Source organism: Falco cherrug, chromosome 4 (assembly GCF_023634085.1).
Source record: "Falco cherrug isolate bFalChe1 chromosome 4, bFalChe1.pri, whole genome shotgun sequence".
NCBI classification, from domain to species: domain Eukaryota; kingdom Metazoa; phylum Chordata; class Aves; order Falconiformes; family Falconidae; genus Falco; species Falco cherrug.
Window position 1 is genome coordinate 16,488,022 of NC_073700.1, and position 15,162 is coordinate 16,503,183.

At 47.5% G+C, this 15,162-nt stretch overlaps 1 protein-coding gene across 6 annotated transcripts in view; it reads right to left on the minus strand.

Moving 5' to 3' along the window:
• Window positions 1-984: 984 nt before the first annotated feature.
• Window positions 985-15,162, minus strand: part of ADAMTS9 (ADAM metallopeptidase with thrombospondin type 1 motif 9) — an 86,204-nt gene continuing 72,026 nt past the window's right edge. For 4 of the 6 annotated variants that reach the window (XM_055707381.1, XM_055707382.1, XM_055707379.1 and 1 more), the window contains 10 exons: window positions 14,561-14,731; window positions 12,879-13,073; window positions 10,760-10,892; window positions 10,425-10,519; window positions 10,171-10,265; window positions 9,943-10,076; window positions 8,382-8,473; window positions 6,342-6,446; window positions 4,183-4,277; window positions 985-3,873 (listed from right to left, as the gene is read on the minus strand). In XM_055707381.1, the coding sequence (XP_055563356.1) occupies window positions 4,188-4,277; window positions 6,342-6,446; window positions 8,382-8,473; window positions 9,943-10,076; window positions 10,171-10,265; window positions 10,425-10,519; window positions 10,760-10,892; window positions 12,879-13,073; window positions 14,561-14,731 (1,110 nt within the window). In that variant the 3' untranslated portion in view covers window positions 985-3,873; window positions 4,183-4,187. Of the gene's footprint in view, window positions 3,874-4,182; window positions 4,278-6,341; window positions 6,447-8,381; window positions 8,474-9,942; window positions 10,077-10,170; window positions 10,266-10,424; window positions 10,520-10,759; window positions 10,893-12,878; window positions 13,074-14,560; window positions 14,732-15,162 lie in introns of those variants that run through there. The other 2 variants (XR_008731769.1, XM_055707383.1) reach the window with 2 other exon arrangements.

The following is a 15,162-nucleotide window of genomic DNA, read 5'->3' on the forward strand; positions in this document are numbered from 1 at the left end:
AGGTTAGATATGATTCAGTGGCTGTGCAGAGACCCACGGTTGGCTTAATTCCAACTGCATCTCATGTTTAGAATTTTTATAATTATTCATTAAAGAAAAATTATAGGAAAGAAAGATACCTTTAACATATTGGTCATTTAAACTACGAATCATGCTTTTGAAATACTGCATGTTCCGTTTTCTGCATCTGACAGAATTTTAAGGTACCTTTCTTGTGCTGTCTCTCTCCTTTGGGACTTGAAAACCAGAAGCTGAAAAAGGCTGGAGCTGCCAGCACTAAGAGATATGCTGCATTTTCTGTGACAAAGCATAAGGAACATACAAGCGAGGACAGAAAAACGCAGCTTCTTTGCTCTTACCTGCGGCCTCTGGGGCAGAGGTGATACAAGACTCTGGCTGCAGTCTGTCACTTGGGTGCCCTCCTGGGAGCTGGTTCCCACATTCGCTTCCTTTTAACCCAGATTTCTTCTACCTGATTTTTTTTGTATATTTGATACTTTTTTTTCAGACTTAGAAAAGTTGGTATTTTTTTTGCACATTTCTTTAAATAGCACTGCTAGCAGTGTGGACCAGGTCTGGTATCCCAGCTCACCCTTCAAAAACATTTGCAAAATGAACCGTTGTGTTCCCTTATCGTCCCATGGCAGGGGATGCCCTGGGTGCATGGATGGCAGCATCAGCCTGTCACCAGGCACATCCACGTAGTGCACAAAGCACAGCTGAGATGTGCTCGTGTATGTTTTGTACCTCAGGGTGCTCCTCTCCTGGACAGAAATTGGGGACTACCAGTCTATCTGACCAGCAGGGCATGAGTGGACGGCTGTGGGTATTCTCCAAGGTAGTTCCTGGTCCACAGACTCCAACGTGGGCTTGGGACAGGGCTCCATATATATATAAACAACCTTATTACCCTCCCTTATTCTTTTTGCGTGGGACAACCAAGCAAGGAACCCAAATCTTGGAAATAAACACCAGCACAGAAAGGAATGTTTACCATTCAATGTATTATTCCCTTGTGTACAAAGTATTTTGCCTCTATAATAGCACACAGGTATTGAAATATGATGGCAAATGCAGAAAGACCATACAGACATGTCTTATGAGTCTTTTCATTTCCTTTTGAGTATAAGCAGAAAGAAAAGAAACACTGTACAGGAAAGTGCTTCCAAAAAAACCCCCAGTTTGTAGAAAAATAATGGCATTGATATACAACCCCCAGAGCTGTTTCCTGAACAAGGATTGTCTGATGTCTCTGGTCCTCAAAGTCTGCTCCTATTTAATGAAGCTCATTAATGAACCACAGGATCAGTGATCTATCTTTTTTTTTTTTCCCTTCTAGTTTATTTAGTTTTGGTTGGTTTTTTTTTAGGTTTCTCTTGCTCTGTTAATAGCTGCTATGAAACTATACGGTAGAAATGAATGTGTACAGGTCAAAATAATATTTCTTTTTATAAATAGCCATTCACTTCATTAGAGAAAATATAATAAGCCTGTACTTTCTAAGCACCACTGTTTCTTTCTCAAGTTCATAGTGCAATTTTCCCTTTTCCCCTACAGAAGTTTACATAAGTAATTATCATTAAAAAAAAAAATCACTATTCCATTACTACTCCTTCCCCCTTTCCCTTTTTCTTCTTTCTCTTTCCCTTTTCCCCTTTCCCTTTTTCCCTTTTCTTTCACCTTTGAAATGGTATTTTTGGCATTTTTCTCAGAAAGGTAGAATCTATGCATAGACATACAACACAGGTGAAAAATCAGCCTTTCTAAGATATGATCACATCTACTGATGCGCTATTAAGCCCAACCCCCCAGATTACAGGTAAGAGTCTCATTCTCTCCTCGTAAGTCTGAATATTAGTAAGAGCAGCAGAGGCACACAGGGAACACGTGTAGGGCAGCAGTTCTGTGGCTGCTGGACTGTAACACAGCCCTGCTTTCGCCTGCGAGGTGCCTCCCGGCTGACGTGGACCAGTGGATCCCTGACTGCCAGGCTGACAGCTTTCGCTCTGAAGGCTGGACACAGCCCAGCACGCACATGGGTTATGAATCCAGGGGTCGGATCATTCATCACGATTGATCTGACTGTTGAGTAACAGACTGATTACACACCCTTTGGGGAGCTCTGCAAAAGACTCACACAAGATCCTGAGGTTGCGTGTTTGTGAACCGTTTGCATCCAAAATTCAAAGTTATCTGAAGTAGCAGATAAGCCTCTCTGGTTTTCCAAACTGCTGGCAATTTTGTGCTGAAAAGCTTCCTTTCCTTGTACTTTGTGCTCCTGGCTACCCCGACATATAAGGTGAAGGGGCAGCATCTTCCTATCACTAAGTAAAATTGTGGAGAAAGAGATAAGGGACATAGTCATAGACTACAAAAATAATCTGGTCACATCACCCCCGTTCAACGTGCTACGAAGCTCTGCAAAAACGTGTCATGCCACAAGCGGCAGGCTATGTACAGGCGGGAGCCATCACACAGCCGCATTCAGCGCCTATGGGAGATGTCTCCTCAATTTTTTTATATATATATATATATAAATAAGCCAATGCTAAAGGTCTGGTTGTACATGGGATGGCGGATAGGCAAGGAGCACAGATGCCTTACCAGGAAGATCTGAAGCAATACAGAAGTAGGTGTAAAGCAGCTTGTTTTTGAAAGGGGGGGGACAGAGTTATCTGTAAGTACAGAGTGATCTTGTTGAAACAAGGCAGAGCTGGCACTGAAGCCTCCCTTTTGCAGATGGTCTGTGAGTGAGTAGGAAGCTGGGGAAACGCTGCAGGTGCCTGCAGTGGAGTCCCCCAGCCAAGAGGAAGGGGCGGCTTGGCTGTACTTGCTGTCCCCCATCCCCTGCTGCGGGCCCTGTGGTCCTCACCAGCCCCATGGGGAGGTAACAGGGCAGGGATGCTTTCAGCTTCAGGTCAGGGTTTTGTGACAACGTCCGTAAGAAACTGCATCGCATCTCAGCGCGCAGCCCAGGGAAACATATGGCCCGATCAGCCTGTCTGGGATGAGTTAATACCCCGCTCCCAGATGGAGCCAGGAAGCACAGCGGCACATGCAATTAGGAGACAAAGATACGTTTTTTTTTTAAAAAGCAAGTTCACTTCAGAGCCCTGTGAAAAAGGGGCTCGAGCTGAAGATCCACCCACAGAGGAATTTTCCTAAACCTGGGGTAGATCTTCATTTATTTGAATCACCTGACAATTTTTCTGCTTTCTTCCCTTTTTCACTGATAAAGGCACTGGATTAACTAAAACTACAGAGCATTAATAAATATCACGTTAGCACCAAACCAGCGCTTTTAGCACTGGCCACAGAGGTCATGTGAAATTCAAAACATACCTAAAAGATAAAGATTGCTAATGCAACTAGCACTGTATTCATTGTCATGTTTTCCTTGAGTGCTGTTGGCCTAATCCCTAAAAATAAAATTTAAGCACATCTTGTGTATTTTCCTTACATAAAGACAGATTGAAATGCCAAAAATACCCCTATGCAGATTGTGTAGCACCGTAGAGGGCCAAAGCAGCCCATAACTGAAGGAAAATTACTGATTGAAAGTAAACAACTGAATACAGTGACAATAAAGTATCACTTGTCATAATGCTACATATAATGTAGAGTACGCAAAATGCAGTGGTTTGACTGCAGGATTTAACAATAAAAAATAAAAATAGTAAAAGCAGCCTTAATATAATGATTTTACGTACAAAAATATTAAATCAAAATAAATAATTCCAAACATAAATATTATACTGTACATTAAGAATATGCGATCTATATACACACATAAACAGATAAAAAAGTGGAAGGCAGAGGTATTGCATCGCTATCCTTCATCCGTCTCATCTCCGCTGGCTGCTCTCAGAGAACCTGGAAAATACAGACAAGGTGCACGTTGGGGAGAGATCATCATCTTTGCCTCTGAAACCTGTAACTAGCGAGATTGGCCCAAGAGCGGAGCCAAAGCAGGTGCCAGCAAGGTGGGACAGTGCGTTTCCAGTTGACAGTGTTACACCCTTAAGGGTTACTGGGGGAAGCAAGGGCTGGGGGCACCAGATCCCATCCCTGGATGCTGCTCGGGTAGGTGGCTGTCACCGACTTTGCAAGCGTGGCCTGTTCTGCCTCTTCAGGATGTTTCGGGGAAGATTTCCCTTCATGTAGAAGCAGCTGGGAACTCACCATCGCTATAACACCTGAACATCGAGGCCTGTTCCAGATGATGGAGTACACTTCCCACAGTAACCGCCACATTTTCCTACTACTTTGGTACCATCCTGCAGGCAAAACCAGAAAATAACATCTCACGTGAGGGCTCAGGAATGCCATGCTGCAGGAGGGCCAGATCTAGGTTATTCTAGCCAGGGATTTTAATAGAAAATGTCTTGGAAGGGAAACAAATTATGCCTGAATCAATCTACAAAATCACTGTTATATTTAAACATATGCAAATGTAATTCTCTTTAGTGCTAGCAGGTCAGATGGTGAACACAAATAAGAAAGGGCAGTTTTGATTTATGGAGTTGAAAGATGCCCAAGGAGAAGGCCATTTGAAGGGATATCTCAAGGGTATCTGCTTTCTCCAGTTTGCCCCACAGTGAGTAACTGTCATGAGTGGAAAGAGCAAAATCACACCTAGACAATAACAGCTCCTCAGCTGTGCCTGTGCACGTGAAGGGCACGGGAAGGATACCTGTAGGCAATATCAAGAAACATCCATTTGGAAGGGAAAGCCCTGGAGTGGCTCCAGAGCCAAGACGCAAGGGAAGGCAAAGGGGTGATGCTATGCCGCTCGCTAAAGGTGCCATCCCCCCTCACTCTGCATTTCCACAGCCAGAAGAGACCAAGGAAAATGTGGAGTGGTCCTGGGGTTGGTCCAGTCTCCAGGAGAGCCCAGCAAGCATGGTGCAACGCTGGGCTTGAGTCATGAGATTAATACCTCCATCTGGCTGCCTTTATCCCACCTCTGCAGTCTTTCTCCTCTTGGTCATTGCAATGGACAGACAGTCCTTGAAAGGAATTCAACCCTCAATTACCAGAAAATTGGACTTAAGTGCAGGGCAAGCTTGCACAAAGCATTTATTTTTAAACGAGCTCCATCCTGCCCTTGACACTATTGATCTGTGATTGCAGCAGGCTGCTATCATCTCTTCCCACTATGCCTTTCTTCTGCTCCTGTGGGCAATTACACCTTTGAAACAGCACTTGACAGATGCCACCGGATGATGGAAGTAAGAATTGTCTCTTAGACTCCTTGTCCCTTAAAGTTTGTTTTAATTCTGCCACCTGTGATGGTGTCTGCTCTCCGCAACCCCAGTCAGCTGCCTGGGCTTCTCCATTCTGAAGTGGAGAACAGCAAAGCACCTGCCAGAACTAACATACAGGGGTACTGGTCCTCTTCTACCTGCACTGGTGGATGCTTTGCTGCAGCATGGTCAGACCAGTAGCATTTAATTCTCCTTCAAGAGCACCAGCACTGACGAGGCTTACGGGCTCAAGGGGCTCTCCAGAGCCAGGGAGACTGAAAGCAGTCCAGGAGAAGGTATTTTGCAAATTGTTTTTTGTTAAATGATTATGGTGACCTCCTTAGGAGAGTTTTAACAGGGGCAATCAGTATGACTCACATGAAGTAAGAGCCAAAAAAGCAATCCTGGGTTTCTCCAATTTCAGGACATGACACAGAAGAGACAGCGTGAAGGCACACAGTGACGGAGGTGTTAACAGGCAAGCACATTAAGCTGTCCAAGCTCAGATTTGGCTGTGGGGTGATTCTGAAGGCCTGCCTGGCTTACCTGGAAGCCTTCGGTCCGCAGAGCCCCTGGCAGCTGCGGGGGACAGAGCCCCAGGGCGCAGCGTGCAGTGGGGCAGCCCCAGCCCACTGCAGCACCAGTGACTCCAGCCTCCCCCAGGAAGGTAAACCCAGCCCAGTGGGAAGGTCCACGTCCTCCACACTTCATTAGCAATGTTTTGGGAATAATTCCTACTCAGAGCACTCACCTGGCACCCAGACCCTCTCTGGCAGGTCAAGGCAGCCCTGACTCCGTGGTCCTGCCTGCCACATGGTGCATGCTCTGTGCTGGACATCTCGGACAACTAATTAAGGATATGTCTGCCCCACAGCACTCAGCATTTTCAGCTTCACGGTTAAGCAGACTCACTAATTAATTGCAATAACTCAGATCAAGTTAAACCCACTAGCCTCCCCCAGTTACGGGCAACACTTTCATGTCAGATGTTAGTTCTTTGTTAGTCTCTACTTGGAAGATGTTGCCACGGAAGACAACGTGGCAATTAAAAACTTCTTTTAAGTGGGTATAACCATAATTAAAATCACAACTTACTGGGGATTTTTGAATTTCCGACACCGCGTAATTCCCTTGTGAGAGCCACTTTGCTGTTCCTGTTAAGGACAGGCCTGTCCCGTAAAGGTCTATGCTGAAGCGACCCTAAAAAACAAGCAGATGAGCTCAGTTAGCCTCCAAAAAAGCCATCCTTTGGCCTCCTGTGGCTTGCCACGGTGTCACTTTCCTAATAGGATCTTGCCATCAATGTTTGGAATTTTCCCCATCGCTCTGATAGTGATCAGCACAGATTGCAGGAATCACAGAGTGTCTCGGGTTAGGAATTTCCTTCTCGCTGGTGGCTGCAGGGAAGGAAGGGTTTTATCTTGGCTTTGTACTGATTTCTCAGTTTTTCACTGCTTTTTCTCAGTTTTGTGCTGCTTTTTCGCCGTTTGCCAGCTGAGGGCATTCTCGGCTTTTCCACGGCAAACTGTGGAGCCTGACGTGCTCCAGCAGCTGATGGGAAAGGTACCCCAGGGATGTGCTGCAGCCACTCTCACTGCTCCCTCCTCAACTGGAGAGGGCACACTTGTCCTTATTTTCCTTATTTTCCACTGGGTTTATTTCCCCCCCCGGCCTCAACTTCAGTAAAATCAAAACTCGTTCATTCGTTTATTTCTTAAAAGTGTCTTTCGCTTCACTCCACCCTGTCTCAAAATGCATAAGATGGATGGAAAAGTAAGGGCTATGCCTGCATCCAATGCACAGCCCCCCAACCTTCCCCTTCACCCCCACGGTGGACCCCAGCCCTGCCCGTTTCTGGACCCGGGGGGGACCCTTCGGACACATCCCCAGGCTGACCCACAGCCCAGCACGGCTGCACGGTACCAGATGGCTGTTAGCTTTGCTCCTCGAACTGCCTGCCTTGGAAATGCCGATTTTCTGCGAGGAGCAAACTGTCTGGGTGAGGTGGATGGATATTAACATTCATGAGCCTTCCTGAGGTAAGAAGTCAACCCCTAAGCCGCTGAGCTGTGCAGGAAAGTGTCAGCTCTGAAAGCAGGGAGGGAAGGAGATGGAGGGGTTTGCCCTCTGCCGTCTGTTGCTGCGACTCGCTGCTTAATGCCCTTTGCAAACACGGTCCACCCACTATCTTGAACTATCCAAACATATCACTTATCATCCCCCAGCTCCACAAAAGCTAGGTGTGCTGGGAACACCGAGCAAGCCACCTATATTAGTCTCCTAAAGACTTTGGAGAAAGCGTATTTTTTCCAAGCCACTGGGCTACAATGTCCTAGATCACCTGCCAGAGCTACTGAGGAGGCAACGTAGCCTGTGCCCCGCTCCATGTTTGCATGGCCAGGCACCTCACGGCGCTGGGACAGGCTGGATTTGCCCTGATGTGCAGGCACCACCTTCACTTTGTCAGCATCTTGCCAGCCCCAAAGTGGAGTGAGTGACGGTCCCACCGTGTTGCAGTGAAAATAAGCATTGGGCACGGGGATGGTGGGGCAGCAGCTGGCAGCACCACTGTGGTCTCTGACAGACGGGCTGTGTCCACCCAGCAGCAGAAACCCAACCTGTTCCTGCAAATGCCCTGTCCCCGGGCCTCTTCCCCTGGAGATGACATGGCAGGAGTCCCACTGTCTGTCTGCTGCCTCCTCCATCCAGAGGGGTTATCTCACCCATTTCTGGTGGTGCCAGCAGATGTGAGGTTGCAGAGCGCAGAGGAGGGCATCCTGACAGCCTGATTCATTGCTGTTCCCCTGCCCAGCGCTTCCACTGAGCCCTGCCGTGGACTGATCCCCTACCTTCACCTACGCATGCAAAGCCCAGCCCTTCTCCCACAGCTTATTTCTTCCTCCTTTTCTCCTTTACTGTTGAGTGAGGCCCTGGGGAATGTCCTGATAACGACCTGTCATTTTCCCATATGGAAAATGCAAAACACTTTCTGCACAGACAAAAGGAAAAGTTTCCCATGGCTGAGATGAGAATGTGATGCTCACAGAGGTTGGGCTGATGTGATCAGCAGTAATTAACAGAGGGCCTGAACATAACAAATGGCACCAATTCCTATGAAATGCTATTGTCAAATACCTGTGGGCATTTGGCTGCGCTGTAGCAGTCCCCAGCAGTGGCATAAGGAACAGGTCGTCCATCATGTGTCCGTGCAAACTGTAAATCAGTCGCTGTGGAGAATAGTTGGTGAATAACACAGAAAGACAGATGCAGGGAAAGAGACAAAATAAATGTAAACGTGCTCTTCGCTAATGTTTAAATTCACTAAAGCTGGTTTCATACATTAATCTTGCGAGTCAGACTGGTGGTTTTCTAGTATTAAATCCCCCAATTCATCCCACATGTGACTGCCAGCACATGGGCACTGAATTCAGCAGGACACGGACATGTTCAACATTTACAGCTCAGTTTAAGCACATCGGTGATTTAGGGCCGAAGTATAAATAACGACAAAACTCGACCCCCTGACTTGTTTTTTATTTATCAGAAAATTCCCCACTTTCAAGAAGGCATGGGGACCTCCTAAATCTCCTCTTAAACAAAGGCAAACAACCATCTCTGCGCTCTCCGGCTGCCCCAGCCCAGGGGTCGGGGTTTCAAAGGGAATTGGGGTATTTTGCTCTGGAGGGATCTGAAGTAACCGAGACTCATTTAGATGGGGATGTGAGATAGCTCCTGCCTGACAGGGGTAGGTGCCCAGATCCTTTTGAAATTCAAAGGGAGCTGGTATCAGGTTCCCTGAGGGTGGTTCCATTGAGATCTTTACCTAGGAGCTTTTACAGACTATTAGTAGCCTTTTACAGATGGATAGACTGGGAGGTCTCAGGGCTTGAAAATTAAGTGATAAAAAAACCTTATCAGATAAAGCGTCATTTTACAAGGAAGGATTTTGATTCGCTAAAAAATTCTCTGCTATTTACTGAATGAACACCCAACGGTATGTTGTATTTTTAAAACATTTGCTGGAAACTGATAGCATCCCTGGAGTCAGGGGGTCTGAAACTGTAACCCTACGGGATGCCGTGGGCTCTCTGGCAGCAGGATGGCTCCCAGCTCCCATCAATGATGAGAGACACAGGGTATCACTTATATTGCATAGTTACAGTCCCTTCCTCCCCTGCAAATCCAGGGCCCCAGCTCCATCACTCTCAGTCCAAGTTACTTCCCCATGGTCTGGCTCTGCCAGGAGCCTCCTCTGCCCTGGCCCAGAGGGAGCAGCATCCCATCCCCAGTGGAGTCCCCTGCACTGGGATCTCCTGACACATCTGTGGGTAAAATGGAGGGGCAGCTCCTCCCCGGTTAAGCTTTCTGTCTGAGTCCAATCTGGAAATAAAAACCTTCTGAAAATACACCGGCCTGCCGGGAGCACGCAAATATTCATTCTGCATAGCAGATGCACCAGCAACTGTCTTAATATTTTCCTGTATTACAGAGAATTAGCATGAGCATCTCTGATGGACTCAAGTTGCAGTCTCTAAGCGTAAAGCAGCAAACAGGTGACCAAGTTTAAAGGAAGCAGCTTTTAACAGGAGAGCTCAGGAATATTGCTCACTAGAGTCCTACTGCTTGCTTGTAGTTACAGCTACATTTGCGTAAAATAAACATTTTTTTTTAATGGCAAGGCCCTGTTTTTACTCACTTATTATTTGCATAGTGTTCAGGTCCAGCCTTACTTTGCTGAAGGTGGAAAACCCAGCTGCTGTGTAATCTTTCCTACACTGGCAGTCTTCTCGTCTGCTCCCGTTATACGGACATTCAGTCGGGTTATGCAATCTAAATCAAAAGAAAACCCTTTCTACTCATGACCGGAAAATATTGCCAAGGAAAATAAAAATATTGTGAAGCTCAGGATTAAAGGATTTCTTACCTGTATCCATACACTTCTGAAAAATTCTCTGCATCCCCATTTACAAGGGTCACATACTCCTTTGGGCTGTCAGTGTGCATCCCAGAGCAATACACCTGAGAGAGAGAAGCCAGAATTTTGTCAAGCATCATGTTCAAAGGGACCGCTGAGAAAACCAAAGATAGAAAATACAAGAGCAGAAGTGAAGAGTGCATGCAGGGTCCTCTTGCACCTTTAGGAAATGCATTAACTATCAGTCTGTTGCTGAAATGCACCTTTAATGTCTTTCCTTTGACTTGAAGGAAATATTCACCATCTTCAGTGACACCTTTGAGGTTTTTAAGGTCTTTGCAACTCCTTGGTAATTCACCTGAAACAAAACAGAAATACTTGTAGTCACTGAGCAACTGTACATCAGAATTTCTTTTGTAACACTATGAGGCATCTAAAGCACCAAAACGCCTTGCTTATTTTTAAGAGGTTTCCCTGAAGTGCCTTAGTGCTTAGTTGGATGGCTCCCAACGCTTGGTAATATTGCATATCTCTAGGAGTTTGATGGGAAAAGATGCTGAAGAGAAAGGCAAAGGAAGGTGAAAATCCGCAGACTTACAGTCATGAACGTTGTGGCATGTCCTCCTCTCTTCAGGTTTCAGATCTGCAGGGCACAGGCTGCTGACCTGGTCATCGTTTGTCAAACACTGCACCGACCGGTGCATGACTCCGATGCCACAGGTGACAGAACACTGCAAGACAGAAGTCAGACACTTGTATTTTATCTCAGAGGTTTCTGGGCTCCAGAAGAACAGAGGCAGATGGTTTTCCTTGTATCAAGAGACAGCAGCAAAAGCCCCCGTCCTGCAAAATGTGGAAACGTTGGCTGGATTTTAATCACATCAGTAGTCTCTTGGATTATTAATAATTTCATTATTATTATAATCATCATTAATTAGTTCAAGAAAGGCTACCATATTTTGCTTAGCACTTCCACACTTTACTGTATGAGGAAGTTGGTTAAGGTGAACCCATGAGCTCAAGTGAAATTGTTTATTTTTCACATTAGGAAGGTGGTACAAGAGAGGAGTGTTCAGCAGAAGGCCTGAAAGGTATAAATCCTCTCCTGCTGGCTTGGAGACATTGCTTGGGTCACTGACAGGGGCCTCTGAACAAACCTGACATGGGTTGTTATTTTCTATCCAAATTGCACCAAAAAACTGCAGCCTCCAAACCCCGTCTCCCTTCACTCTCTGGAAAAATGGCTAAATCTGCGCCAACGCTGGGTCATACCCAAACGGCTCAAATCAAGGGCAACCTTAAGGCTGATGTTGCACGAGCTACTGGAGTTACTGAGCTACCAGCTCGTCCAGGCTAGTTGCTGCTGAGCACAGGCTATGGGGTGGGTGGCATCTTGCTCCGCCTCTGCAACTTGTTCTTTCAAGTACTTGAGAACTGAAAATCAGCTCTTCCTACAGGTACCAGGTTAGCCTGCCAAGAAAACGCTGCTGCTCATCTATTTAGAATTGATTAGACTAAAGGAGCACACCATGAAGGAGACTGTCTTCAACGGCTCACGGTATTTGCAGCGTGGCGATTACACTTCATCAGGTCCAAATCCATAAAACTTAACTAAGGAGCTGAGCAGGACTCTTTGCCCATCAAAGGTGATGGTATTTTACATTAAATCCCTTTGAAAAACAGAGATGAGAAGGGTCATGGCCCTGGATAGTCACTGGGACATTCAGCAGTCCAAAGCGAGGAGGAAGGGCTTGCTCTCTGAAATGGATACTCTTTGCAATGAAGTTGTAGTAACGAGTTGGACATTTTGCACTGAAATTCTGAGGGAAAATGCCAATTAATTGAGGCTGAGCTCTTTTGCTGTAACTCCTCTGCCCTGACTTGCAGGCAGGAACTGAAGCTTCCTATGGGTCAGGAGGAACTTTGGTTTCAAACAGCTCTTCCATTTACTGCGACAGCTTCCACTGCATTTTGCTTGACTTGACCCTCATAGCCTCGTAAAGGTTTGACAAATTCCCACGAATGCCTAAGCTGGGCTAATACATCAAATTTATGGGAGAAACACCACATTTCAAAGAATGTCAGAAGCCGAAAGAAGTGAAATGTTACCGCCTTAACTAAAATTTGATCTTGTAGTTCAGGCCCCAGAAGAGGCTTGACACAAGTAACTTTGGCAGAAGGGCGAAGTTCTTTCCCCTGCCCTGTCCCAGCATTTGGGGGCAGGGTGAGAGGGGGAGCAGAGGCGAAGAAAGAAAAACCTTTAAGGTTTTAAGGCTCTAATTACCAGTGTTTTGGCTTACCGGTGGTTCCCAAGTCTTGCTCATACACATGGCCAAGTGGGATCAACCCCAGTTGCCAGCTATCCATCAATCCTTCTATCACAGGGCTTTCCAACCCTTGTTTTCTGACGGTGACTCCACTTTCTGACTAAGCATTCAGCATGATTGTCAACACTGCCACAAATTTTGGCTACATCCGAATTTTCAGCAATCATGACTCTGCTTGTAGCTGCTGGGACTCCCCAACACGATGGGTTTCAGTCTGGAGCACGGAGCCCTACACACACTGGGGCTGCTGCTGCACGAGGGTATTCATCACATTAATTTATGCAGCTCTTAAACATTCCCCCACCAAACCTTCAGACCATTTCTCTAGTGTAAAGAAAAACGTTTGTTGCAATTTTGTTGGTTAAGGAAAAAGAAGTTTGCCAAACTTACGCTTCCCCAGTTGCTGACGCGCCAGGACGCCGAGACAGGGCACTCCCCCAGGTAGCAGGGCTGGATGTTGGGTGGCTGCGTGCCAGGACAGTTGACAGTGTTCTGGTACCCATACTCGTAGTGGTCTTTCCCAGTGTAAATCTCACTGCACGACACGAGGCGCTGCCTGTATCCCTTCCCGCATGTGACGGAGCACTGTGGGCAGAGGAAGCGCCTGTTAGCACCATATGCTTTGGGAAGGCTGCCTGGAATGGGGAAGAAAAGCAGGCTTGCCAGGTTTTAAGATGGCAAGAATCTCCGTAGGATCACCAGTAGCTGTTTAAGCCAGCCATGAGTACTGTGAGTGGCTACAAGTGGGCTGGCACCTGACACTGACCTCCAGCACCCCATTCCTCCCTGTGCTGCCCCTACAGCTGCTCCAGGACTCCCTAGTCCAGGTTGGTTCCTGGGCAAAAAAAGGAGCAGAAGATCCCTGGGAACTCAGAAACGCTTCTGTGATTTGGGGTTTCTCTTTTTTTTTTCTTTTTTTTTTTTCCCCTGTGGGGATACACAGAAAATGATCAAAATTGACCCTGAATTGCAGGTACTTGGCAGCAACTGGAAGGAAGGGAAGGTTTTCTTTGTAAATACAGGACAAACAGTGCTTCTGACCTCCTCACCAGAAGGCTGAGTAGGAGCTGGGGAGAGCTGAGCTCTGGCTCCGTGAGCCCTCGCCCACCTCTGTCTTCATGGGCTCGAGTGCTCCCGGGGGTCACAGGTGTGGTACTGGGTGGAGGGTAGCTGGGCAAGGGGCAGCCAGGGCTCCAGCCTCACAGGCACCCTGATATTTCTCTTAGGAAACCATCCAGGAGACCAGGCTGCTCTGAGAAATTCTCATCTCTCTGCATTTCTCCCTCCTGCGCTATCTCGGGTGGCTTGTTTCTCCTCCCCCTCAGTCCTGGCATGTTTTCTTTTTTCTCTTTTCTTGTTCTTTCTTTTTAATCAGTGCTGTGTCAGCAGCTGCCTTGTCATTTCCCTCTGCTGTTCCTCCAAGTGGAAAGTAATCCTTCACTCGCTGCAGAAGGAAACAGGCTGAGATTAGCCCGGGTCCTCCCGCGTGCAGTGCCTGCTGCAAAGAAAACTCATCTATTTTCCTTGCCGAGCCCTCTCCCAGCCGTGAGGGCAAACCTGCTGCCTTCACTCACACCGAGTCCTCGCTCCTGCCAAAGATGGCACCGAGGAAGGACATGTCCCCATGGCCACATCCAGGCTCGCCTTTCCCCAGGATGCTCACCCAGACCCTTGCACAGCTCACAGGGCCCTGGAGCCCCCTGGGAGGGGATGGAAATAAAACCAAATAAATAAATAAATAGATGAAATAAAATTACACAAAAGCAAAGAGGCTGCCTGCTGAACACAATGTGCTTTGGAAGAAAATTGCCTCTAGACATTAGCTAGGACTCTGAGCATGCTGGCGTTCAGTCTTAGTATCCTGGTCTTCTCCCACAGCACTGCTCCTTTCTCTCCAGCAGGGAAATCACATACAGAAACAAACCAAAAAAAAATAATTAAATCACGCAGCCCTGCCCTGCCCCTGCTGATTTGGCTTGCAATATCTCAGCAAAGCTGGCGGCAAGGGAACGAGGGTGTGATCCGGTGCTGAGCGGTGTGGTCCCTGTGCGGGGACAGGGATGGGGACTCACCTCCGACCACTCCCCGGTGATCCAGATGTACTCGCAGGGCGGCAACCCGCAGCTCTCGATTTCAGGGGGGCGTTTGCTGGCATCGCAGTAGCCACTGTTCTGCAGCTGCTTGTTCTCATCCACACAGACCACCTTGCGGTACCGGGACGCCTCCCCGCACGTCTTCATGCACTGTTTGCAAGAAACAATGGCTCATGCAACCCATGAGGGACTTCAGCAAATTAATCTGCATGCGGAGAGAGCCCTCCTCCCAGTGGCCCGGGCGAGCAGGTGGCTCTGTGCCCCATGTTGGCATCTCTCATTGGTACCACCTGGGTGCAAATTCGAGGCCAGGGCCCCGCTGTGCCAGGCGCTGTGGGAGCAGCCAGTGACAAACCGCTCCCATCCTTTGGAGGTACCAAATTGCAGATGCAGGGAGAGAGAAGAATCCAAGGCAGCAGCTGTTGGGATGGGGCAGATGTGGGATCCAGCTGTGATGGGACCACAAGATGAAGGGGTGGGCATGCCGGGCCAGGAGATGGGGCAAGGCAACAAAGAAAAGGGCCAACCCACATCGTTTCAGCCCCTAGTAAAAATAGCTGCTTGGAGAATGACAGCCCTGC